This window comes from Mobula hypostoma, chromosome 13 (assembly GCF_963921235.1).
Source record: "Mobula hypostoma chromosome 13, sMobHyp1.1, whole genome shotgun sequence".
Lineage (NCBI taxonomy): Eukaryota > Metazoa > Chordata > Chondrichthyes > Myliobatiformes > Myliobatidae > Mobula > Mobula hypostoma.
The window spans coordinates 57,258,763-57,285,565 of record NC_086109.1 but is presented as its reverse complement, the minus strand read 5'-3'; the positions used below and the strand labels follow the sequence as shown (position 1 = coordinate 57,285,565).

Below are 26,803 nucleotides of genomic sequence, written 5' to 3'. Positions count from 1 at the left end.
GGTTCAGCAGATGTTTTAAATGTATTTTCGGCCATTGAAAAAGACAGTGGGAACTGACAAGGAATTGAACAGTGTATCCATGTTATACTGTAGACAGCATTCTTGTTGTGGAATTAACTTTCAGAGACACTTAGATTTTAACATATCCTCTTACTTTATTTCCTTCGAAACACGTTCATTTGCTGTTCTAAATAAATATTCGCCAATCAGCAGGTGACATCTATCCGACGTGCATTTTCTTCATGTATTTAAATTGGAACGCGCTTCTTCTAAAATTAAGTTATTTCTGCCCTCCACAGAAATATTTTCTGTTCCAATCCCCAGAAAATCGCCAAAATTACCACGTTACAAACCCCCGTTGCCCGCTGCCGGTGGTCTGTCAGTGAAGAACACATTGTTTGCCCTGTGACTCCAGGCCGCCGGCGGAACTCGACCATGCACCGTGCTGGGATTCACATCTGAGAGTCACCAAAAAACGACGCTCAGAAGTGGGAATGAGATCAAACTGATCCCGAGTTATACTCAATGTGGCGCCAAAGCCACCGGCCTGAGACCTTGTTTCCAAGTGGTCTGTGGCATTCCAAAATAGGTTCAACTATAAACTGAGTCAGTTATAGATTTACCCTCCCTCAAATAAATTAGTAGCCACATAACAATGTTACAGAAATGGCGATACAGTTTGGGTACATATGTCAGCTGATAACTGGGTACCAAAAAGAAAATCTTAATACAGTATCATAATATTAAGCTGACACTATTTGAGAATTTCACTGGTCAGTCAGAATTAATAACGTTAAGAGGCGGCCAGGTTAGCAACAATCAGATGACATTCCCTCTTTCCTTCGAGTTACATTGGACATGGATGTCGCTGGGCAAAGCAGATCATGAAAGCGGACGTCTGCACCAGTAGAGGGAGCCCGACCTTGTGGTTCTAGCATGTGAGCGAGCGGCGCGCACTACTGGCGTGGTTCCGCTGCTTTGTTAACTGTATGTGGGTTCTTGTTTGTCTGTGTTTAAAAGTAATGACTTGAGAGTTAGATGTTTTGATTACATTAATCACTGTCAGTCTCTTCGGGAATTAAGGACTTTGATGTGAACCTCGGCTGTAAGAAAACAATTTTTTTTAAAGGAAAAGGTAAACTGTATTCACACACGCAGGAGATAACGCCGGTCGGTTTAGGGCAATTTCTCGGAAATTGACAAATTTCGGACAGAGTCTGTCGGTTGTAAGGAATCTATTGATTTACTGCAAGATTAAAAGATGTGTCATTTCCTCAAGCCCGAATGTTACGTTTCCAGACTTTCGACATCAATAATGCGCATTATATTGATTTAGCAGGGACGAACTCTTATACATGGAAACAAAAACGCAAATCCGTATCTTCCTATGTTACTGTCATCGATTAGGATTAATTTCGATTATTCACTGTAAATCGGAACTATTAAAAGCGTTATTCTAATAAAGGTTCTAGTTGCTGTTGCAACCTGTGGTATGTAGGCAGACCTAACTAGCGCTGTTTATTGCCTTAAAGCGATCCTTCAGTCACCAGAGTAGCGAAGGGCGCTCTGTTCCTCGTTGCGGCTTTGCCTTAAGCAAGAGAAACTGTAACACGAACCCAAAACACTGCGTTAAACAAACTTTAACCTGAACCACATCACACCTTTTTACCGCTGAGAATGGCAGACATGTCGCCTCACTTGGGGTATAAGTTAGCTGTAGTTGGATCTATAATGTTTCAGCAGCTCCACGGGCGTATACGAATGATTTTGGGAATGTATGAATGAAATTGATAAATGGGGCATGAATTAACGGTTGGGGCAGTTACCCCCCAGCTATATCGTCATCATCGTAGTGAAGCGGGCACTACGCGCTAAACTGGAGAGTCCAATACATAGCCGGGGGTTACTGACTGTCCTTGTGAAAAGCACGTTTATTTTGGACCAGTTCAGCTAGCTTCGTTCCGCAAAAGCTGTTTTGTATACTTAGAGATTGGGTTTTTATTGGCAACGAGATATCCCAGCTGTGGAAAAGTGGCGGATGTGTCTGGGGGCTGTGGGAAAAGCCCGGTATCGGTGCGGACCTCGGACCCATGCTCGCTCGGGCTCCAGTTCTGGTTAAATGACACTTTCACTGGGAGAGGAGGGTTCCGGTCCCAACACAGTTACATCGCGTCCAGGTCCCACTAAGTATCCCCTCGGACTGCTGAACGGAATATGATGCTGAAATAATGTCTCCCCTTTAAACCTTCTCGTCTAAACAAAACGCTTTCCAACAATAATATATTAACCAGAAAAGGCAAAACACAGAGGAGGGTCTTCACTATCGATCTGTCTACAACTTTATGCACGGGATTTATCCTGAAACGAATTGTGCTAATCGTAAATATCGAAGTAGAATTCACAGCAAAACCATGCTGACCCGTTATCTATAAAAATGCGTGGATGCGAGCAGAAAGAAAAGGTGGTCGCTGTCACTCCTGCCGGAATTAAATGTGAAAAGCAGCGGGCGTTAGAAAGCATCTCCCTGACAAAAACTACAGGCAGGAAGAGATGATGAAACTGGGGCGACCTGAGTACTGATGCCTGCAATGTCTGCCATTTATCTTTACAGATGATTGTTGGCATAGGTCGGTGTGTTTGGAATGCAGGAAGATATTTGTTTCCATGTGCGCTTACTTTGCATTTAGACTGAAGTTGGCAAATTGCAACACCTTCCCCCACCCCAAACTCTTCACCCAGCCGCGCTTCCAGTGCGAATATTTGATTTCGGTTCAGGTGATCCCAGGTGTGACTGAATGAAACCGTTCTTTCTCCTCCGCCCGTTATCCCGTCCAGCGCTGCGTATAAAACGGGTCTCTGCTCGCCCAGGTTCTCAGACCCTGGCAGAAGAGAGAGAGAAAAAAAGAGAGATGTAGAGTTTCTGATGTGATACTAATTTGAGGAAGTCTCTCGTGGATCCAGTCGTGCGTTATCCCCGCATTAAAACAGTGTGACTGTTTAATCTTAATTTTTGAGCAGAGCATTCCGGGGCCCAGCCCCTTCCCAGCTGATGCCCAATAAGAGAGAGACACGGACTGACACCTGCTTATAAACAAAGCCCAACCACACGGGACAAGTCAGAATCTCCGATCAGCAAAAATCGAAAACAATCGGCATCGTTGATTGCGCCGGGCTCACTACCGACATGACTTCCAGTGAGATCGAGTTCCCCAGCGAACTGAAGTCCGATCCCCCCTCCCTGATCGCTTCTCTTCAATTGCTGCCGTCTCCGACTTCAAACCTGGAGATCAAACACACCAAGGTTCGTACTGTTTTTATTCAGTGGTGCGTGAGAACAGGTTACCGTGTTTCACTGGTTGCTCTGTGGTATGTGATGATGTATGCAGAGAGCGGCAGTCGGGTTGATTCATTGGGAATGGGGAGAGTTCAGTGTCAGCGGGGGAATAGGGGAGTGTTTCAGAACCAGACTCCCACTAGCCAACAGCCCCAGACACGTCCGGGAGAGAATAGTTCTGTCCACTGGGGTGGTTCGGAGGGTAACCGCTACTCCGTTCGCCCACCCTCCCACTACTCTGCTCCATCTCCGAGCCGCGGCCGCGCTCTCGCCTCCTGCTTATTTCCAAACGATAACAACAGCAGGTGGGTCTATCCCCGAGGTACATCTTCAGAGGGGAATAAAAGTGACAAACAGCAACGTGGAGACACTTCACCGCGGGCCGCTCAGCGTAATAATGTCACCGTGCGTAAACCGGGATGTCTAAATATAAACGAGCAAAAATAATGTAGGTACATTTTGTAGGTACTCCGTGACCAAGCCCAGTGAGGTGGCAGCGGGGACTGACTGCAGTTCGCACCTAGAAACCGGAGCGGGGCGGGCTGTTGACATGGGTGCCCGGCCCGCGAGCCGATCTGTTTGGATCCACCGGGGACATCTTCTCCCTGGGGACCGATGGGGTTGCTGGCAACTTCTCTGTGACATGTGATCATGTCACTTGGTTCCAAAGGAACGCCGCCCGAATCTGCGCTTTGCTGCTCCTGATACTTCCACCCGTTAACTTTTATCTCGGGATCCTCGTGTCGTGCGCTGTGACTGGAAATCCGAGCATAGAACAGCGGAATCTTCCGTAATGGGAAAAATTCCTTCCTTTCTGTGTCGTGTTAAGGAGCTAAAATAACACTTTCTCAGCTCCTCTTTTTGCTGGCGTTAGATTTTCAATAAATCATTTTACATTATTCAACAATAAAATCTCCAGGTACAAATAACACATCAGATATGTGGAGGTTGTGTTAAGGATTTCCAATTCAATAAACCTTTCTTGTGAATTCAGTTTCTTTTTAATAAATGTGATTCTTACCACTGCAAACATCAGTTAATGGCTTTTCTGCGCAGATCTGTCAAGAGGAATGTGTACATCGTGTATTCTGCAGGGACCTTTCATTGCGTACGATTGGATCTCTACGGGAAGTGAGGGAGATTTATGGCTATCTCGGGTTTTGGGTGTAGATTCATCCTCAGTCGGCCCTTTAATGCAGTATCCACTTTCCACTTATTATAAAGAAAAACAAACAGCTGAAATGAGGCAGGGTTTGTAATGTGAGACTTCGATTTTTTTTTAGATCTAATTGGTAACGAAACCTCACTTACTCGCCAAATGATAATTTCCCGTTAACATCCCTCAGTTTGCAATCTGTGTTCCAGGAGAGGGCTGTTGGCTTGGGAAGTGGGGAGCACGGTGAGCAGTTCCCAGTGTACACTTGTCACCGGGGCCCGTCTACAACCTTCCACCGGGGTCTTTGATAGGATGAGATGGCAAAATGGGTTGAAAATATTTATGTAAACGAAATAAATGCATGAAACTTACTGGATATGATACAGACAAAGTAGTGTGTCTCAGTGGGTATCATCTTGTTCTTAACTGGGCTGAAAACGGGGAATAAGGGAGGGGCTAACAGAGTGGGTGCCAAGTTGAAAAGAAGGGGCACCCGGGAGAAATCTCTATCGTTCAGCAGTTCCGCACATTGCAAATTGATATTTGCGGTACTGTTGAACGACAGGGATTGCTTTTCCAGATCATGCCAGTCATAGCCCTGGGAGAGGATGGTCTAAAAATGCACCTACTCCCCGCCAATAATTTTCATTGTTGAAACCTTAAAATCTACTTTTGATTGTCTCCTAAACTAACCACAAACATCAGTACACGCGCACACGCTTTATCATGGGGTTTGGATCTCGGTAATTCAGTTATTAAACCCGGAGTGAAAACAATAAGACAGTGCCCCCACTGCTAGATTACAAGCCCGAACTCTGACTGGGGCCGGGCCGGACTCTGGGGCGAAAGGGTCTGGCACTTCCAACAACATCCACCGTTTCTGCTCACAGTCAATTGGGGCATCGGCACCCAGTTCACAGCACACACGTTCAGCGTGCTGAGGGACTCCAGCTGTTGGACATGGATGGTAAGCTTGTCCCACAGCAGTATTTACACTCCTCAGTTTGACAAGGTGCGAGGTGTAAATCCAGTAGAACGTCTGCCTGCTGACCGCGTCGCCGTCTAAACAATTCCAGTTGTTGGGAGTCTCGGAACATATGTGCATGGAGCTCTGCGCGTGCACAGGGACAAAGCCGTGCGCGTGTACAGAGGCACCCGTGAACACCTGAGGGGTCAACCCTCCCTCACACAGAATTGTTGAGTTCATGCTGGGTGGGATAGCCCTTGTTTACACGCATAGATGGCGAGACGGCCCTGGCACAGGCAGAGGCACTCCTGTGTAGGTACGAGTTCTATGCTTTTGCGGCATAGAAACTCAGGCATGCTTAGGAATTGTCATTTGTATATGCGCTGAGATGGTCCTGAGTACAAACCCATTACAACTGGCAGCATAAAACATATTACTTTCCCTGTTAGTGACTTTTTTTTAAAGCCAATTGCCTAAAAGCGGTTTCCTCCTGTGTTGGAAAGGGTGTATCTTTACTGCGTTAGGCGAAATGGGACTAAAAAAAACTCACAGTGAACTTAGTTCAGTTTTTTATAATGATCCATAAACTCTGGTAGCTGCTTGTGTGCCAGGTTTGGCAGGTGGGACTGGACATTTTCAGTTTATTTTACATTTTAAAGAGATTCAGAAATGCTCCATATGAAGACTAAGTTCAATTCAATAGCCGCGTACATTGATTCTGTGGGTGGATAGCTGCTTTCTGCTATCTTGAGCAAGTAGCCTCAATGCATGTGTGAGATTTGTCACTATTCACCACAGGGGCATCACAGGTTACCCAGATCTTGTCTTCATTCTACATCATCTATGTACACTTACAGCAGGTGTCAATGAGTAGTGATTGGAGGTGGGAATCTTGACTAATGTTTGCTTCCTCGACTGGGACCAATTATATTGCATCTGCTTCTGTCCCATTTCATGTAAAACAGTCCAGGAACTGATCCGTGACATTGAGTAACCTCAATAAACTCACGGAACTACCGGAGGAATATTAGGAATGAAGTATTTTTCTGGAAATAAACTACAAAGTCAAAACATAGACAAAACACAAGCAGTAGTCAGCTATTTTCAGAATTGTGACCCCCCCCCCCACCCCTCCGCCAAGATGGCAGGCAGAGTGATAAGTGGATTAGTTCATGTGGTTGGAAGTTTAGAGGTTTTTGGAACTGTGAGAGTATGCCAGTAATTTACAGCTACTGAGATCACTATGAGTTTGTGACACCAGAGCTGAGTAACCCAGGGGATTTAGTGCATTGACTCAGTTCATTGTTTGAGTGTTGTTTGAAGCTAACAGTAAATTCCAAAAATTGTCTTCATTTCTTTACACGTTCCATTAAGCTGTAACAATGAGGAATTGTTGGCACAATCAACCAAGAGGAAAGTCTTGTATTTGTCATCTTAGCTATATCCATAACGAGCTGGAGTTAACTGCGGTGCCGCAACTGTTATATCACAACTTGATAGTTTCCTTAATGTCATTTCCACCTCAAAATCTTTTACGACCTTGAGTGTCAAAATCTTTTGTGACCTTCAGTATTTACATACTCCAGTGTAAATCATTCCCCTTCTTGTTCTAAAAAGGGGTTATACTCTACTGTTAATGGACGATCGATTCTCGGCAGGTTTCAGTGCGTAATCCTTTCACAAAACTATTAATCTATTTAAATCAGTATTAACCAATCACCAAAAATACTACATAAGGAACTCATATCACCATTTATTTGGTGATGAAGCTGCCTTGGAGGAAAGCAATGAAAGGAAAGCTTCCATATCAAAACAGATAGTCTGACAAATATCTTAATGACTTAAGCAGGGTAATCACATAGAGCACATGTAATCATTGTTTTCTAATGGCACTCAGTGCAATATATTACCTTTACTTGCTCCTTCATTCCACCAATACTTATTTATTTTGGAAATGTAGAAGGGTAGAATTTCACAGCATGAACCAAAAGACCAGGTAACAAAGTCTCAGATGTACCTAGCCATTGAATCTACCTGCAGAAGATTAAACGTGACTAGGCTGATGGTCCCAGTACAAAACCTGAATGTTTGAGAGCTCAAATGTAGCAGAGTACAGTTGTATCTAGCAATCTAGCAGAGTATAATCTACAATTGTAACCCCCACAACAAATTAGAAATTGTGGAACAGAAACATTTACCTCTGCTCTTCTTTTCCACCTGACAAAACTGCTAAAAATAATCATGAAATCACTTTCAAGATACTGCAAAAGATCTGTTAGTCAGTGCATTGTTATATTATCACATGAAATTGTTCAACATTTTAATTTTTTAATGGGTTCTTTGAAAGTGTATGCTTTTTTCAATTTAACTAATAGTTGAATCTCTTCATGTGTTCAGTAATAGCTGCAATCATTCCAGCAGTAGGCGCAATACAGTCAGCATTGGATAATACTCACAGATCAAGCATTTTAGCAGTAAATTGTTTTGATGGAAATCTGACACTACTCATGTAATGGGTTCACGCTTTGACCAAGTACAAATTGGACCTAATTTTCCTGCATGTTTTCTTTGAGTAAATGTTTCTTTTGTACTTAGGCATGAATGTCTCATTAGACAAACAAGTCCTTGATAACTTATTTCTGAGCAAAGACCTTTTCCTTTCTGCACAAAGTGGCTGTGTGTGAGTAGGGGTCTTTGTAGTTGTGTCTCCCAGCTGTTTGCCTGCGCAGCTCTCTGGGGGAGTGGATGCAGTGAACCTGGAATAACAACAACATTAAACTTCATTTACCTCTCTAGAGAGTTTAAACCCCACTAAATGGATTGGATTGATGTGATATTGTATTCCAGGCAAGGCCAAATGGTTGCGGTGAATTAACTTTCTCTAGTGCGTGTTCATTGAAGCTTCTTTAAAGGATGGCTGGTTATCAGACTACATGTGTTGGTTGTAATTAATATGGCCTTCCACACCTCCACATGTTGATAAGTATTTGCACTGTCTGGGTGATAAATTTCACAAATGAAAGCATTGCTGGTGGTTCCAGCCATTTAGTGATTTTGTGTCAGAAAGTTCAATCTATTGAGCATAAATCCTGGCTTGTAAACAGCAGGAGCAGTAATGAGCTTTCCTCCACACTTTAGTACCATTATATCAAATTTGTGAAAGGGTTCTAGCAGATGAAGTAGATGGATGCATTGAACAGGAGAAGAAAGGACCACATTGTGGAAAGCCTCAGGTTTGCTGTGGTGCTATAGAACTGGTGCTTGTTACTTCACACCTTTATCTCATAACTGCTGACATCTTGTTTGAAATTTTTACCTCGGATGTCATGCCTAGCTTCATGTAAAGGTTAATCACTTTGAGCTGTCAGGATTTTTTTTGTTCTTTTAAAACACCAACGAAGTCAACAACATTCCAGTGTCCTCTTGCATCTGGTACTTAAACCATAACTATCATCACACTTATTTCAGTTGATGGTGTAGAAGGAGTCTGCTTTAATGAATTACACAAAATTGAATTTTTTAGAAAAACATTTGTTAATGATAAACACAGTACGTTATCAACAAAAGATATTCACAAGTATTAAAACACTCCGATGATAAGAACTGTTACAAATAGCCAAATTAATCTGAATGCCATTTGAATCTTGGTTGTATAAATTCAGGGAAATGTGGAGAAATGAGAAGCAAATAGCATTAGTGGATCAGAGATTATAGGCAGAGAGAGTTCAAGAAGTACATTTATCGCTTTGGCCTAAGTTATATCTCCTACCACTGTGCAGGTCAGTGTCTCAGCTATTTGTCTCTGACCCAAGTGATCTGCAGCTCTTCAGATCAAAACTAAGTCTTGCTGAGCTGAGATCAAACGGGCGAAGGTAGGGATACTGCCGGTGATTCATCATTGCCAAGGAGGGTGATTGGGCCAAATGGAGCTGTTACAAATGAAGGTGACATTCCTGCTATCTCCTCTGTTTGATGAGGGGACCATGCTCTTGATAACATGAATTTTCATTAAGGATTGGAGCAGTGGAATTGCCTGTTATTGCATGTTACAATGCAAAGATGCATCTCTACGTACACGGCAGTTTTTACATACATACACTTAAAACAAAAGTACTTACTGCACATATACGTATGTCTATGCACACATAAGTGCAAATATAGTGTGCTGTTACCAAATTTCTGCAGAATAAAGAGAAATGGTTTAGAATCATGTATAACATGTAATTTAGCAGAACATTCTGTATGTGTAGTCCAGCCGAATACCACCATATATTTATTGTCAAATATCAATGAACTGTCTGTTATTATTTTAATGGAGAGTTTGTCCTGTTGCCAGATTTACACATAAACATTTGTCTACATTTAGATCAAAGCTGGTAAAGCAAAATCCGTAAATGTAAAACAGTCTTTTTCCCTGTTAGACTTTCAAAATACTTTTCAAACTAATCTTGCATTTTACTGAAATGATCGCAACAGCATAATTGCCACTTTTTAACAATGCAGAGCATTTTATCCAATGAAGAAAAGCAGAAAAGACATGAAATCTAGTTGTCTAATTGTATCTTCAGAAATGAGTGGCCAAGTAACAGGTACTTTGTTTTATCCAGGACTGTTTAAAAATCAGCTCACATGCATTGTCAGAATGATGCTACAATGCTCTTCTTTTAGAACAAAGTAAAAGTTAAATAGTAATTGGACATCAAGATATCAGAAACTTAAAAGAAGGCAACATAAGATATTACCATTTTTATTATTGGTTACAATTATATGTTACTGTGGCAGAGTCCCAGATTCTGGAAATCAGCAAACATTTGGGATGGAGAAGTGCCCCACGGACAAGTTGTCAGAGAAGAAAAATAAACATTTTGGTGCCCTATGCTTGCTCTGTTGCCATATGCAAATTTCGTGACCAATTGAAGAGTCGCGAGAGTGAAAACATTTGGTGCAAGTATTTTGTTCCATAACAAAATGTCAAGTTACATTCCCAGTTTCATAACAGATTGATGTGAGATGGTAAAAGATAGCCAGTGTTCTCTCCTCCCCTCCTATCAATGTGAGACAGCCCTCCCACAGAGCATTCTCACCAAGACACAAGTACTTCTACATTCCTAATGCTTATAATCCTTGTTGGGCCTGATTAGTAGCAAAGAAACCATTACCTACATTGTTTGATTCTCGTCTTTACTCACTAATTATCAGAAGATCTCCCTTGAATGACTTTGGAATGCAAAATGCAAGAATCCAAAACTAGCTTTGTTCTTTGTAAATAGAACAATAATGCATATTAATATCCTATCAAAAATCAAAAGTTGCCACAAGCATGCCAGACTCTTATGCAGTGTCCAATTTACTAGCTTCTAAAAATCAGCTAAAGAAGTGATGATTCACTAGCAAATCGTGCCCCATCTTGAGGGTATCATTGTTTCCCTGACCTTCCAAACTCCACACTCCCTACTGATTTGTAATCTAACAACATCTTGTTGGTAGATTACAGAACAACAGCGGCTGGTAATGCAGCATTTATTCCCCTCATCATGCCTGCTCATAATCCAACACAAAATGAATTGGTTCCTTGGCAAACATTCACAAAAAGGAAGAAATTTTATTAGTAAAGATTCTAGCATTGAATTTCCTGGAAAAGCATTGAGGTGGAATTAATTTAAAAATATATATAACCATTTTTGATCACAGTGTTTTAACAGTGTTTCAAGGGGAATGGGTTTCAGCATTTGATTACTGTTGTACAGCACTGTGTTAGATTCTTTTCTAAAAAAAATCCCAGTGTGGTTCACAATCTACCAAGCTCTTTTCTATTTTATTTTATTTGCTCGAGTCCCTGTAGGTCTCATACAAGACATTAGGAGAAAGAGAATGGTATATGTATTGGTCAATCCTTTCCTTCACTCCATGAGGCAAGCCGCATCCCTCATGGATGCCTCCTGGTAGATCAATCTAAGAATGGCATTCATAGTGTCTCTGGAAAAGGAATTGAGGCAGATTTTTATGTGCATTGAGTTGAAATCTTCATGAATTACTTAGTTTGCAGGATTGTATCAACCATTTCTATTGAGTTTTGCTCAGAATGGCAACTTTACAGTTTGTATCACGTGAAAATAAAATTTAATATAATGAAAGCTGTTTATATTGTAAAGGATTATAATTAGAATTAACCTTTAATCTAATTTACAATTTTAAAAAGAGGGAAATATAGGGTAAATAACTTTTACATGATTTAGGCATTTTGTGGGATGGACTTTGCAGAAGTGATTAATATTTCATATTTGTTGCTCTAAGGAAGTTGGAACGAACACATTCCACTTCTTTTGCAAAGTGTTTTACAAGGAGCAATAAGAACTGCTGTGGATTGTTTCTGAAGTTAGATTTTGGCAAACCCAAGCTGTGGAATAAATCAAAGTTCAAAGTTAAGAGTAAGTTTATTATCAAAATACTTATATGTCACCATATACAAACCTGAGATTCATTTTCTTGCAGGTATTCACAGTAATGCAAGAAATACAATAGAATCAGTGAAAGGTTATACCCAACAAGCTGGACAGACAATAAATGAGCAAAAGAGAAAAAAACTATGCAAATCCAAAAGAAAGAAAAGAAATATAAATAAATAAATAAATATTGAGAACATGAGATGAAGAGTCCTTGAAAGTGGGTCCATAGTTTGTGGGAACTGTTCTGTGATGGGGTGAATGAAGTTGACTGAAGTTATCCCCTTTGGTTCATGAGCCTGATGGTTGAGGGGGAATAACTGTTACTGATCTGTGGTGTGGGTCCTGCGTTTCCTGTATCTCCTTCCTGATGGCACCAAGAAGAGAGCATGTCCTGGATGGTGGAGGTCCTTGCTGCTGGATGCTACTTTCCTGTGACAGTGCATGTAGATGTGCTCAATGGTGGAGAGGGCCGTATCCTTGCCTTTCCATTCAAGGGCGTTGGTGTTTGCATACTAGGCCACGATGCAACCAGTCAGTATAGAAGTTTATCAAAGTTTTATATGACATGCCAAATCTTCACAAACTTCTAAGAAATTAGAGGCAATGCTGTGCTTTCTTTGCAATGGCCCTTAGGTGCTGGATCCAGGACAGATCCTCTGAAATGATAACACCAAGGAATTTAAAGTTGCTGACCCTCTCACCTCTGAACCAACGATGAGGACTGGCTCATGGATCTCTGGTTTCCTCCTGAGGTCAATAATCAGCTCCCTGGTCTTGCTGACATTGAGGACAAGGTTCTTGTTGTGGCACCACTCAGCCAAATTTCCAATCTTCCCCCCCATATGCAGATTTGTCACCACTTTTGATTTGGCCTGTGACAGTGGTGTTGTCAGCAATCTTAAATATGACATTGGAGCTGTGCTTAGCCTCACAGTCATAAGTGTAAAGTGAGTAGAGCGGGGGGCTAAGCACACAGCCTTGTGGTGCATCTATGCTGATGGAGATTGTGGAGGAGATGTTGTTGCCAATCTGAACGGACTGAGGTCTACAAGTGAAGAAATCAAGGATCCAGATCCACAAGGAGGTATTGAGGCTCAGGTGTTGGAGCTTATTGATTGTTTTTGAAGGGATGATAGTTTTGTGTGCTGAGCTGTAGTCAATGAAGAAAATCTTGATCACACACACAAAATGCTGGAGGAACTCAGCAGGTCAGGCAGCATCTATGGAAAGAGTAAACAGTTGGCATTTCAGGCCAAGGCTTTTCTTCAGGACTGAGAAGGAAGGGGGAAGATCCCAGAATAAGGAGGGGAAAGATGCTAGCTAGAGGGTGATAGGTGAAGATAGGTGGGTGAGTAAGGTTAAGAGCTGGAGCAGAAAGAATCTGATAGGAGAGGAGAGTGGACAATAAGAGAAAGGGAAGGAGAAGGGGACCCAGGGGGAAGTAATAGGTGGGTGAAAGGTCAGAGTGGGGAATAGAAGAGAGAGGGAATTCGTTGATCGGAAGGAGGTGCGGTTGTTGTGGAGGTGCATGATGAAGCAGCCCCTCAGTCTAGGACGGGTCTCACCAATGTAGAGGAGGCCACATCGGGAGCACCGGACACAACAGGCGAGGCCAGCAGATTCACAGGTGAAGTGAGCATCCTGATGTGTGCATCTTCACTGTCCAGATGTCGCAGGGTTGAGTGAAGAGCCAATGAAATGGCATCTGCTGTTGACCTGCTGCTCCAGAGGTCAAATCGGAGCAGATCCAAGTCACTTCTCAGGCAGGAGTTGATATGTTTCATTACTAGCTTCTCAAAGTACTTCATCACAGAGGATATAAGTGCTACTGGACAATAGTAATTGAGGCAGGTTACCAAGATCATCTCAGTTACCAGTATAGTTGAAGCCTGTTTGAAGCAGGTGGGTAACTCAGACTGTCAAAGCAAGAGGTTAAAGATGTCAGTGAACACTCCAGACTGTGGATTAGCACAGGTCTTTGGTACTCAGCCAGGTCCCCCGTCTGGGCCAAATACTTTCCATGGGTTCACCATCCTGAAGGCTGCTCTCACATCAGCCTCAGAGACTGAAGTCACAGGGTCATCAGGGCCTGTGCGAGTTTGTGAAGGTCAAGGCAAGAACAGAAGGCATTGAGCTCATCTGGGAACGAAACTTTTTTTCACATATTTCACTTGGTTTCACTTTGTAAGAGGTGATAACATTCAAGCCCTGCCACAGCTGTCAAGTATCCTTCAGTGATTCAAGTTTGGTCTGGAATTGCCAACTCGCATGTGAGGCCGCTTCCTGAAGATTGTAACGGGATCTCCTGTATTTTACTTGGTCACCAGACCAGAACACCATTGGTCTGGTCCCCAATAGATTGCAGATCTCATGGTTCATTCAGGGCTTCTGGTTGGGGAAGACTCTGAATGATATTGTGGGGCCACACTCATCTACAAATGTTTTTGTAAAGTCACATCAGCCTCAGAGACTGAAGTCACAGGGGTCATCAGGGCCTGTGCGAGTTTGTGAAGGTCAAAGCAAGAACAGAACAGAAGGTTACAAATGTTTTTGTAACAACAGCATATTCATTCAGATCCTTTGCTAAGTCCTTGAACACGACCCTGTCCACAGATTTGAAGAAATCCCATAGCGACCCCTTTGCTTCCTGTCTTTACGTTTGTGGCCTTTCATTTTAGCCTCTGCTTTTATGCGGGTAGAAAGAGGATAACCAAATGATCAGATTCCCAAACTGTGGTCTCGGAATCAAATGTTTGCCATTCGTTATAGTTTATAGCAGTGGTTGAATGTGTTGAGACCTCTGGGGCTGCAGTTGATAAGTTGATAGTAATTGGGCAGAGATTTTTTTCAAACACACCTGATTGAAGTCACCGACAATGATTTGAAAGGTAATGGGGTAGGCTGTGTTCAGTATGAGGAGTGCAGCAGGACCGGCCAGGGTAGGTCTTACACAGGGAACGGTCGGGCACTGAGGAGTGCGGCAGGACAAAGGGATCTGGAATACAGGTCCATAGTTCAGTGAAAGCGGAGTCACAGGTTGATAGGGTCATCAAGAAAGCTTTTGGCACATTGACCTTCATAAATCAAAGTATTGTGAGATGGAGATGGGATGTTATGTTGAAGTTTTATAAGACGTTGTTGAGGCCTAATTTGGAGTATTGTGTGCAGTTTTGGTCACCTACCTGATGTAAAGATGTAAATAAGGTTGAAAGAGTACAGAGAAAATTTACAAGGATTTACAAGGATATTGCTGATATTGGAGGACTTGAGTTATAAGAAAAGATTGAACAGGTTATGATTGTATTCCTTAGAAGGCAGAAGATTGAGGAGAGATTTGATAGAGGTACACAAAATTGAGGGGTATAGATAGGGTAAATTCAAGCAGGCTTTTTTGCTGAGTTTGAGTGGGACTACAACCAGAGGTCATGGGTTAAGGGTGAAAGGTGAAAAGTTCAAAAGGAACAGGAGAGGAAACTTCTACACTCAGAGGGTTTTGAGAGTGTGGAACGAGCTACCAGCACAAGTGGTGCATGTGAGCTCAATTTCAATGTTTAAAACAAGTTTAGACAGGTACATGGATACATTATATACATTTCTCTGACATTAAATGTACCTATTGGATGGTAGGGATGTGGAGGGCTATGGTTCTGGTGCAGGTCGAGTATGCAATTTAAATGGTTCAGCATGGACTAGTTGGGCTAAAAGACCTGTTTCTGTGCTGTACTTTTCTATGACTTAAAGTAAAACTTTCAGCTGATTTCCTCAGACCATTGAGTCTCCTATTTCCTGGTGTGTGGACTCCCTCAGCGCTCCTAATGTAGAATATTAAAAGCAGTAGAAGTAGATACAAGAATGCAATCTCTTGTTGCATACACTGCACTAATACTTTAAGCTGATTGCTAAAATAAACATAATTAAATAACTAAACTTCCTTTGAATCCACATAAGGACAACTATTGGATTTCATTGTTATTTGATGAATAAACATGCAAGGGATTCATTTAAAATTCAAAGCTCAGTATCTTTACTGGGAAGTATTGTATATTAAAATGTCTAATACTTAGAAATGCTAAACAAAACATTAAGTTTTCAAAGGCAGCAGAGTATATGGAAATAATTCTTCGTTTAATGGTTATAAGGGGTACTGTACCTCCTGTTATTAGTGATGATTGGAAACACTTTTTTTTAAACTTCCTGCTGACGTTTGAGATGCAAATAGGGCAGTTTAGTGTGACAACAAAGAGAAAAAAAACACATCTGTGACTCATTGAAACTCTAAAAACTCATCAGGAATACCTCATCATTCACAATAGTATTAAAAGATAATATTTTCCAGCAGCCACTATTACCTATGACTCATGGGCAAATTTCAACTCTGTTTTTAAGAATCTTTTAAAGGAAGCAATCACACCATTTTAACTAGCGTTGTACTCTCACACGGCCACTGCTTGCATTACTTTTACTTTCCTTAAATATGACTTTCCATTACATTTGCAAATAGTGGGGTTGGCGATTATTAGGTGTTATAACCTTTCCAAATTGTGCAAATGGGTTTGTGCAGAAACAGAACCTGGAATCATTCAAACCCAAGAAAAAGATTTACCCTGGATGCTGTGTGACAATATGGTAAATGCTTGCGAAAGTATTTACTAATTTGTTAAACACATTGCCTAAAGCAGTGTTTCCCTCAAGGGAGCAAATAAACATGATACATGTTAAAAAATATAAAGTTTCCAGTGAATATTGTGACATGTACATTTAAGATTCAAATATGTATTGTAAATCTTTTGGTGAAGGTAAGGGTTGAAATTAACGGGAAGGGTTGCTTAGATTAGTAATTGGCTAAGACTGGATCCCTCATTATTCCTTTGCAGGTCTACTCAGGTCACATCAAATTCATTCATACAAGTGTAATACAACTGCCTGTTCAGGCTCAAGAGCACTAAGTATACAGTATGCACAGAATCACTCTTGCAAAACCCCTGCAGCACCCCACCCCACACATACATACATACACACACACACACACACACACACACACACACACACACATACACACACACACACACAAACACACACATACATATGTAAATCATGGTCTCACCTCTAATTCCTAAACCAAAACAAATGGCTGATATAGGAAATCAAAATCCAAAATCACAAACAGAGCACGTCTTAGTGTGGTGGAACTATAATAGAAAAGTAAAATAATCGTTGAAAAATATTGATATTAAATTGCTCCCTCAAAGTCTCAAAAGTAATATTAAATGTTTTTTGACATAATTGTGTTTACATAATTAGTGTGCGGTGAATGAGATGGGTCACTTTTGGATTCCAGCTCTGGGTCCATCCAGAATCCAAACTGTCTTCACTTCTGCTCTCAATATCTGAAGCATGGTTATAGCTGAGGTCAAAGGACTTTGATAGAAAGATAAATTTTATGCAAGGATATCAGATTAAGGATGTGTTGATGACAGGCACATTGTGTGAACTGTACAATGGACAATGCCCATCCCCAAATCAGAAATCAATGATCTAAACTACCGGCTCAAATAGAATATCTTTTAATGCTTCTTACTGCTTTCTTCAACAGAGAACTTAGAGAGTTTTCTTGCACTGGAAGTATGGAGGGGTATGACTAAGATTTTGGGATTTGCATTCAGTTTATGTTGGGGAATGGCACTTGCAGTGACTTTGAAAGGCAGAGATAGCTGTTCCTAATCAGGTGTGGTGAGGCTGAGGCTTCAAACTCTGTGCCACATATGGCTCACATCAAAACATCTAACAAAGATATCAATCTAGTTGAAAAGTAAGGCCTTTATTTATGCAAAATGCCTTTCAATCATACTTTTATTTAACTTTTATCTGATTACAAGAATGCTCATTCCAAGAATACTTCCTGAGCTTCTTGCTGAACTGACAGTTGGCAAAAAATTCTATGGAGGAGGGAGGCTGAACTGATTTTAATTTTCTCTATTTAGGTATTAGTCTTTTCATTCATTCAATTTTTCATTCATCCATTCATTTGCTTATGGATTTGCTTATTTGTTGTTTATTTGTTTATATTTCAATGTCTATATTCTCCCTTTGGTGCTCCTTAGATGTTTGCTAAACCACCAACATTTTTTTACTGACTCCACAATCTACCTGTAAAAGAGAAATGGATGGAAACCAAACATTTGAATCATATTGTTTAGTATTCTCAGATAAAATCATGAATTTACATAAGACCGGAAGACCATAAGGTACAGGAGCAGAGTTAGGTAATCATGAACCGTCAGTCATGATGAACTGATCCATTTTTCCTCTCAGCCCCGATCTTCTGCCTTCATTGCACTGTCCTGTTTCCTCCCAGAATTATAGACTTCAGTCAGTTATGTTCATTTCTCCAAGCATACACAGCTATTCAGATATGGCAGAGACAAATGTTGAGCTGCTTCTATGGTTGCCCAGACTTGGCATCAATATCCCACGTGAATATCGCTGTTTTTTCCATGAACACGTAAGTGAAACTCATTCCCTAGGAACAAATTAAAATTGATCAGGAGTATTAATGCAGTGATTTTGAAATTTAATCCTCGCATGAACTTTCAGGTGATGAAATAATGTGAGAATCAAAACTGCATTTATTTATCCTTGTGACTGTGGCTTTATTGGAGGCACTATAATGCTGAACTGGAGATTCTCCTACTTCTAGTTTAGTATCTCTTCAGGATCCTCACAATATGATCATGTATACAGTTTCATGGCAAATATGTAATAAACTAATGATTATACTGGAGTCAAGCATAGCAGGATGTTAATAACAATTGATAAATGGCCATAGTATAACTGTTCAGAATTTATACTATTAAATCTGCGCAACAATTATATTGTAAAATTGAATACTTCTCAGTACTCGTATTTCCCAGGCTCATATCTCTTCCATTACAATGATAATTGTCAGCACTGAATGTTCCAAAGAGCCGGAAATGAAGTTCTTAAGTTGGAACAGGATATGAAATTTCCTGCATTGTCTTCGGCACAGGTGCCCAGTGCGCATGAGACTCCAGAATATTTACAACACTGTGTCATTCCATGAGTTGGAAGACACTAGGAGCCAAACAGCTGCTAATGCTTCAACAATAGTTGAGCATTTGATGTCTGCCTTTCTGAGCATGGGAGTCGAGAACTCTCAAAGCAGGAAGCCACATATGAGAAAGGAATTATTTTTATGGAATGAAGTTGCAACCAGCTACTAAATCAATTAAAATATAAGAAATTCCCATTCATTCAATCCTCCATTCACCTAAAGTTATTCCTCACGTGGGAAACCATTATTTGGGATGTGGAAAATCTTCCGGTAACAAAACATGTGTGAGGCTGGAAATGCAAAAACATTCCACAACATCCGTGAGAAATGTTTGTGGTTAATTCTCCAGCTATTATGGCAGATTGTAAATCAATTTAAAGATTATTGAACATTAAAAGGAAAAAGAGTAGAACAACCCCTTTTAAAATAAATATTGATCCATCCTCTGCTACCTACTGATGGATCTCATAGACAGGACATCCTTTTAGGTTCTTAAATAGAGTAAGTGTTCTCACATAGATACAAACTGTCCTTTTATTCCCTGACCCAGGATTAAACTTCCAGAATCATTCCCTGCGGCCTGGATGCATTATTCTAAGGACACAAGTGCAGGGACCAACATTTTGTACAGTTTTCCACAGTTGAATTCACTTAATTCTGTGTTTCTTGAGGAATGAACTGTGTCTCATAAGCACTGATATTACATGTAATGTCCAGGAAGAACGTCATAATTAAAAAGTACTTCTGAATCTTGTCATGATGATTTATCACTTGAATTTGTGACATAGTTTTCCTCTTGTGCAAAATATCATTTAGTTTATTGTCATTATTTTGCTATTTGAAACACACCCAAATCTACTTCTCAGGGGCAGACACCAAACTAGAATTCAAAGTTGGGGCATTTCCATTTTATAGTGTAGCATAGAAATAGTGGGTATTAATCACAATCACAAATACAAGACATATTACAGAATGTGTACTAAACAATAAATAATATTGGCAAAGGCCAAAACAAAATTTGCTCATGGATATTTGTAATTCAGAGGCATTTCTATTTAAGGTTTTCCCAAAGCCACCATGCCCTTTTCTAGATGTAGGCTTTTGCTGTGAAATACTTTCTCAATTTTATCTAAGTAGTCCAAGAGATAAAATGTCAGTACTTTACACAACAATTCCTGTCCTTGTATTCAAATCTCTCCACCGCCTCATCCCTGTCTCACTGTCCAATTCCTAAAGAATTATTCTTTATTTCTGGTCCCCTGGGCAGGTTTAGCAAGTTTAAAAAGTTTTATCTTAAAAAGTGAATTTTGGAGGTAACCTGAAATGACTTTTAGAATTATGGGGAGGTTCAATAGGATTGCTATAAACATGGTTCCACTTGTGTAGGAATCTGAAAAAACTAAATGTATCAAATAATAAGGACTTTAGAAGCAATGGCCCTATTCAAAAAACAATAGAATAAGTTATTCTCTACTAGAAATAGGTGGAACAAGTAGCAAAAATGCATATAAGGGTAGAGAGAATGGATGAAAGAATAGAAGAATATGTTGTATTTGTTGGCACAGCCCATCTGGGCCAATAACTTGTTTCTATGCTGTTAAATTCTATATAATTCTATGTATATAATTAAAGGAAAGGCATTGACTACTGGATGTCTGGACTAAAAACAGGAATAAGCAACATCTAAAAGAACAGACATTATTGGTAGAACCCTTCATTACTGGAGCTATGAAATAAGAAACTGGAATTGCTGTGGGTGATGTACCAACACACCTCTACCAAATTCCACTAGCTACTAGTTGATTGGAGACATTGGATTGTTCACTTTAAATAGTTCAAAGGCTGTATTAACATTGCAGCAAGAAGAATTTGCTTCAAGTGTACAAAGTATTTGTTTAGGGCGATGCTCATTATGATTTCCCAAGCAATGTCCAGGATGCCTGCTTCATAAAATGATGTAGAAATTAAAACCTGATATGAAATAGCTTAATATCACATTCACACAAATTAGCATTCATTGAAAAGGCACATAACTGCAAAGGTTCTAAATTTGATTCTATATCATTGTACAGATATGCTAACATTCTGGTTCGTATGAGAAACAATTCAAGATAGCAGACAATAATATGTCTGAATTAATTGTTCATACATTTTTTTTTTCAAGATCTATTATAGTTCCATCCCTGAATTAAGAATGGTATAGGCAGGCTGTTGAGAAGAAATCCATCACCTGTTCCACCCCCCCCCCACCATATGAAGGAATACAGGGCATTTTGAGACCTAAACAGGGCAAGGGTCAGTGCATTAGGAACTGGAGGCAGAGAGAGACATGCACCAATAATGTTCAAACATTTTTAGTGTTAGGGGCCAAAGAGAAACTTTGGCAATCAGATATTTGATTGCATAATAGTTTCTGCATTGTTCAGTCACACTTGGTCTCATTCTGATTAAACCATCCTCTCTACCCTCTCACCCTTCCCCAATCCCACTCCAAGATTCGAGGTCACATAGATCCCCCATAATGCTCCAAAAAGGGACATTAAAATAAAATAATTGCCTTTTTATCTTACTTGAGCACATTTTCCATTTGTCATGATATTAAGGTAAAGTTTGTCAGCATCACCTGACATAAGTAGTTTGGCCAAAGGTCAGCCTGATGACCCTTTGCTTTGCAACAATTTTAGATACAGTGACTTGGGAGAACTGGCCTAACATCTCTAACACCTCTGTGTCGATTTCCTGGGAAAAATGCAACCCTAGTTTTAAACTTGGTGGCTGGTTCAAATTTTATAGGTTAATGTCAGGTTGTACATTGTATACATTCTCTGATATTAAATGGAACCATTGAGCCATTGAACGTACTAGGAGTGAACTGCCAACTAAATTTTCACATGTAATATAGTTGGTACATACAGGAAGTTTGTACTCATTTATCTGACCTAAGTCTAAACATTAGATCCTATAGATGTAAGGACACTGCTCTATACATGTCAGCATCCCAATAACTAAGAATTTCAATGTTATTTTAATACATGTAATGATTACGGTATGTAACTGTTTTGCCATAATAACATTTTTTTTTGTATTTGAAACATTACCAAGCCAAATCTCATGCTCCTTTTGTGAATCCTCAGCATTGTGCCTCAAGATAGCGCCAACTTTTGCAACTAATCATGACTGGAAAACCAGTTTTAACACTTCTATGCAGTAACAGTAGCAAAATAGGATATGAAATTATCAAGGGTGGGAAGGTGGGACTGAGTAATAAAGCTATAATTTAATTGGTTAAATGATGTTGTTAAATTTGAGAGCAAAACTTATAGTGACATTTCTGAATCCAGAGTACAATTATGGTTGCTAATTGCTCTATGCAATCTATAATTTTAAAGCATGTAATGCCTGCAATGTAGTTAAAAGAATTCTGATGATATTTAAAAGTAGAGCTGAAATTACATTGATTGAAAACTGAGCTATTTTGATATTGTAGCATATCATGCCATATGATTCACTGAGGCATTATAAAGTCTTAAAATATGCTGTATATAACCTGTGCATTAAATATCCAAAGCCACACATTATGAAAGCACAATGCTTTCCCCAGTCATGTGATATTTGCCAGATTTCACGGTGGACTAATGGAAAATATATTCTCATGTTTATTGAAGTGTACGTATTTGGTAAAACAAATGAAAATCAGAAAAAAAAGGTGGCTTCCAGAAACCTTAAATAAAAACAGAAAACACTGGAAACACTCAGCAGGTCAGGCAGTATCTGTGGAAAGAGAACCAGTATATGTTTCGGGTTAGTTTTCCCTTCTGCAAATGCTCTGCCTTCTCTGCTGGGTGTTTCCAGCATTTTCTATATTTGAACATTTTTGTTCAAACAGCTTACAAAATAATTTTAAATTATTATGCTGCAATTTAATTCCTACTGGTATTTCCCCACTTAGTCAATGAGTCATCCAATATAGGGAAAGGTCCTTCAACCCAACTGGTTCACGTCAACCAAACTTCCATCTAATACAGTCCCATTTGATTACATTTAGCCTATGTCCTTATGCTATCCATGTACTTGTGCAAGTGTCTTTTAAATGTTCAGATATCTGCCTCAAACAGTTCTGACAGCTCATTCCATACACCGACCATTTCCTATGAAATTAGTTGAAGCCAGGAATGTGATGTCATGCCACAAGTGACAGAGTAGAGCTTGTTAACCAGCTGTGAGAACTGAGCTTGCATGATTAAGCAGAGGGTGTGTAGCTGTGTTAATTTTACTTCTGTGTAGATTTACTACCATAGTAAGTGTATCTCACTATAGGAGCTGTGTCACATCAGATGTCTGCATCTAGTGCCTGTACCCGACATGAGCAAAAGTAAATAGTACTATTCGCCTCACCGTCCAGCAGAGAAAGAATACAACGGTACATGTGTGATGATGTAGGTTAATGAATAAACTCTTCTCAGGCTTCCAGCCGGGTAGAGGTATCAATTATAACCAATGTTTCAATGACAAACTCTGCTGTCTTCATCAGGAATGATGCCTGGGTATGTCTAGTCTGGTGTTATTGATACCCCCATTGTCCGTCCATCCCTTCTGATTGGTTAGTCCTCATCCAATCAAATTTCAGCTCTCCCACCAGGTCTCACCCCTGATGAAAGTGGCAGAGTTTGACACTGAAACATCCGATGTAATCGATACCTGTACCCGGCTGGAAGCCTGAGAATAGTTTATCCATCGCATATGCTGGGAAAGCACTAGATCCTTTTTCATAAAGGCTAAAGCTTCTGAAAAATGGATATGAAATACATTTGCCCAATAATCTTCTGCTGCCCCATTCCTCATGTCCTTTACTCATCCACGTTTCTGATGGATTACATTTGTCTTAGTCCCTTAGTATTATAATTTGTTTATTATAGTTAGAGATATCAAGACACAGAGATGCAAAGTGTTCCCCTACACAAACCTTTGTCACCTGTCTCATTCCTTAATAGCAAATCAAGTATTGCACACTCTCTAGTTGGGACTTCTATGTATTGATTAAGAAAACTTCCCTGGAACTTTCCTAGGTGTGATGCCTATCCTTACTGTTTGTGGCCTGTTGGTCAGAAAGTCAAGGATCCAGTTGCGGAGGGAAGCATTAACTCCCAGGGTCCAGAGTTTGATAATGTGTTTGCATGGAATAACAGTACAGTATTGAAAGCAGAGCCATAGTCAAGAAACAATAGTCTGATGTAGATATCTTTACTGTGCAGATGCTTCAGAGAAGAGTGTAGGGAGATGGTACTCACTGTAGACCTATTTTGGTGGTGGTCAAATTGTGGTGGAAGTCTGGAGCTGATGATGAATGCCATGACTAGCTTCTAGAAGCACTTCATGATAGTAGACATTAGAGCCACTGTGCAGTCCTCATTAAGGCATATTTTCCTGTTTTTGGTTGGGGGGTACTAGGATTAAAGTGGTCTTCTTAAAGCCATAGGTTACCACCTGATGTTAATATGACAAATTAATCAAGGCTTGGGAGTTAAATGTGGAGCAGCTATACAGAGGATTTGTATAGAGGATTGAAAGACCACAATATTTTTCTTCCTATTGTTCCTAACTGTTTCTTTGGACTGATGTGTACTTAAGTGTGCCATGAAATGAATACCTTGGAATCACTTTCCTACACCAGCAAGCACCATAAACCCATAAGTGAGTGTTTAGCCCTACATAAACACACTGGATAAAAGCAAATTGCTGACTGTCAAAATATTCCAAAATTCACCCAAAAGCCCAGCCATTACTGAGAAATGAATTTGAATACAAGAAATAAGACAGCTGAAATATTTCTTGGCTTTATTTACTTCAGATCTTTTTTCTTCCTCTATTCTGGAAGGCCTGAACTCATGTTCCTTGGATAACCCATTCTGTCCATTCTGACCCTGTCACCCAGTTTTGACGACTGAATGTCAGCAGGTTATTGTGAAGGCATCAGGGAGAGGAACAATGTAGTCAGAAGTGTTCTGCGTTCACGTTTATTCACCTTCACTTTCCAGCACAAGACACTGAACTGGTTTTGGAACAACGTTTTGACCTGGGTTTACTTTCTGGGCCTTAGATCCATTCAGACCATGTGTGGGAGAAATCTAAATTTCTTCTCTGGTCATTTAAGTTCAATTAAGCTCTTTGTTTATAAAATCTTGTGACTGATGTACTTGAGACACAAAAGATACAGCCTGCATAACTAGTAATGGAAAACTCTGATGGTCTCATCATCGTCGCTTGAATGAGAATTGGTTTAATTTAAGCTGTTTAAAACATTCAAGTTCTAGCAACAAACAATTCTCCTTAATGAAGTGCAAATACCTGGTCGCCAGTTTTCACACGGGTGAGTGACAATACGAGAGGTTGGTTGCATACAATTTCCAGTCAAATAACACCCGCCAGCACACTTAATAAAAGGCGGAGACGAACAAGTAAAATGCAGAGCTGAGCGCGCAATAACGCTGATGCATTCTTTGTGTAAATGTCATGGATACTAGGACGTGTTTATTCCAAATTGCAAATAAGCATGTTTAAGAAGAGAGACAAAAATCTCCCTCACCTTCTCATGCGAAGCGACATTTAGGTTTGTCTCAATAAAGACGCATAACGATCGGAATTTCCATTGTTAATTCAATAAATATTTTCAGTGTGGAAACAATTGCTAATAGGCGTGATCCAGAACGATTTAATTGCAATAATTTCGATTCTTTAAGACTAAATACGTCTTTTCCAACACTGAGATCACCAAGGTCGCTAATGCGGACTGAGACCGAATGTTGAATGTGAAAAGCAAAAATATTAGCAAGAAACTTGTAAACCATTTTAACATTGATCAACTCTAATTCTTTGAACAATATTAAAGGGATCTCATTTTGCATCGGATTGAGACTACTCCCGGTAGGTGTTCCTCGGGAGGTCAGGTTAAATAGTGCCAGGAAAGTGATCCTCACAGTTAAAATCCTTTTCCAAAAGATGACTTTAAAATGAAACGTGGCCCCATAAGTGGTGTCAGAGAGGAGTGGGCGATGACTGGGGCGCTGTGTTTGGTTCTTGTGCATTTTGCGCACCTGATAGTACATCGAATTCAGCATCAGCCCAAGTATCATCCCGCCGTTACTTCACCCCCGCGCCCTCCCAGTGACGCCCAGCCTGTGGAAGCCGAGGAGACGAGGGTTTGGAAAGTGTCGGGGGTCGATGACAGATGAAGTGCAGAGGACCTATCTGACTGCTTGCGCTACTTCCTAGTGTCGATGCGCTGCGGCACGGTACCAGCTGATACCGAATACCTTAACCCAACAGCATGAGTTATGGGGATTTGTGACTCGCCTTGTAAAACTGCCAGAGCGCCTGTGTGCCAGCTGTAAAGATTCATTCATGAGACTGTTCCAGGGAGCTACTCTCCTTTCTTTTATATCTCCTTGGAAGCGGTTAATCCCTATTTCGCCGACAGATTAAATTTACGGACCCGACGTCAATAAATCAGTATTCTATTATATAAATATTTATAGACTGTTATACATCCATCTGTGGTGCACAGAGGAGTATTATAAATACTGTTCTTTTGCAGACTTAAACAGAGTATAAATAGGAGATCTTAATGACTCCGATAAACTGTAAAAAGTAAAACAAAGGTGTACACAACTTCACTTTACCGCATTCCTCGCTTTTAGAAAGGCTCTCTCTTCGGGTTTTATTTAAAAGTTGTTAAATACCAACCGTGCACCTTGGTTGCTTGTTACCGAAGGAACTCAAAGCGAAGAGCGTTAGATTTCAGTGGGATGTAGCTGTTCAGGAAAGGGTCGGT

At 40.3% G+C, this 26,803-nt stretch overlaps 1 protein-coding gene across 1 annotated transcript in view; it reads left to right on the top strand.

The window, feature by feature from the left end:
* The first annotated feature begins 2,170 nt into the window (after positions 1–2,170).
* aldh1a2 (aldehyde dehydrogenase 1 family, member A2) overlaps positions 2,171–26,803 on the top strand; it is a 115,694-nt gene continuing 91,061 nt past the window's right edge. The window contains exon 1 of the mRNA XM_063065738.1: positions 2,171–3,301. Within this exon, the coding sequence (XP_062921808.1) occupies positions 3,185–3,301 (117 nt within the window). The 5' untranslated portion in view covers positions 2,171–3,184. The remainder of the gene's footprint in view (positions 3,302–26,803) is intronic.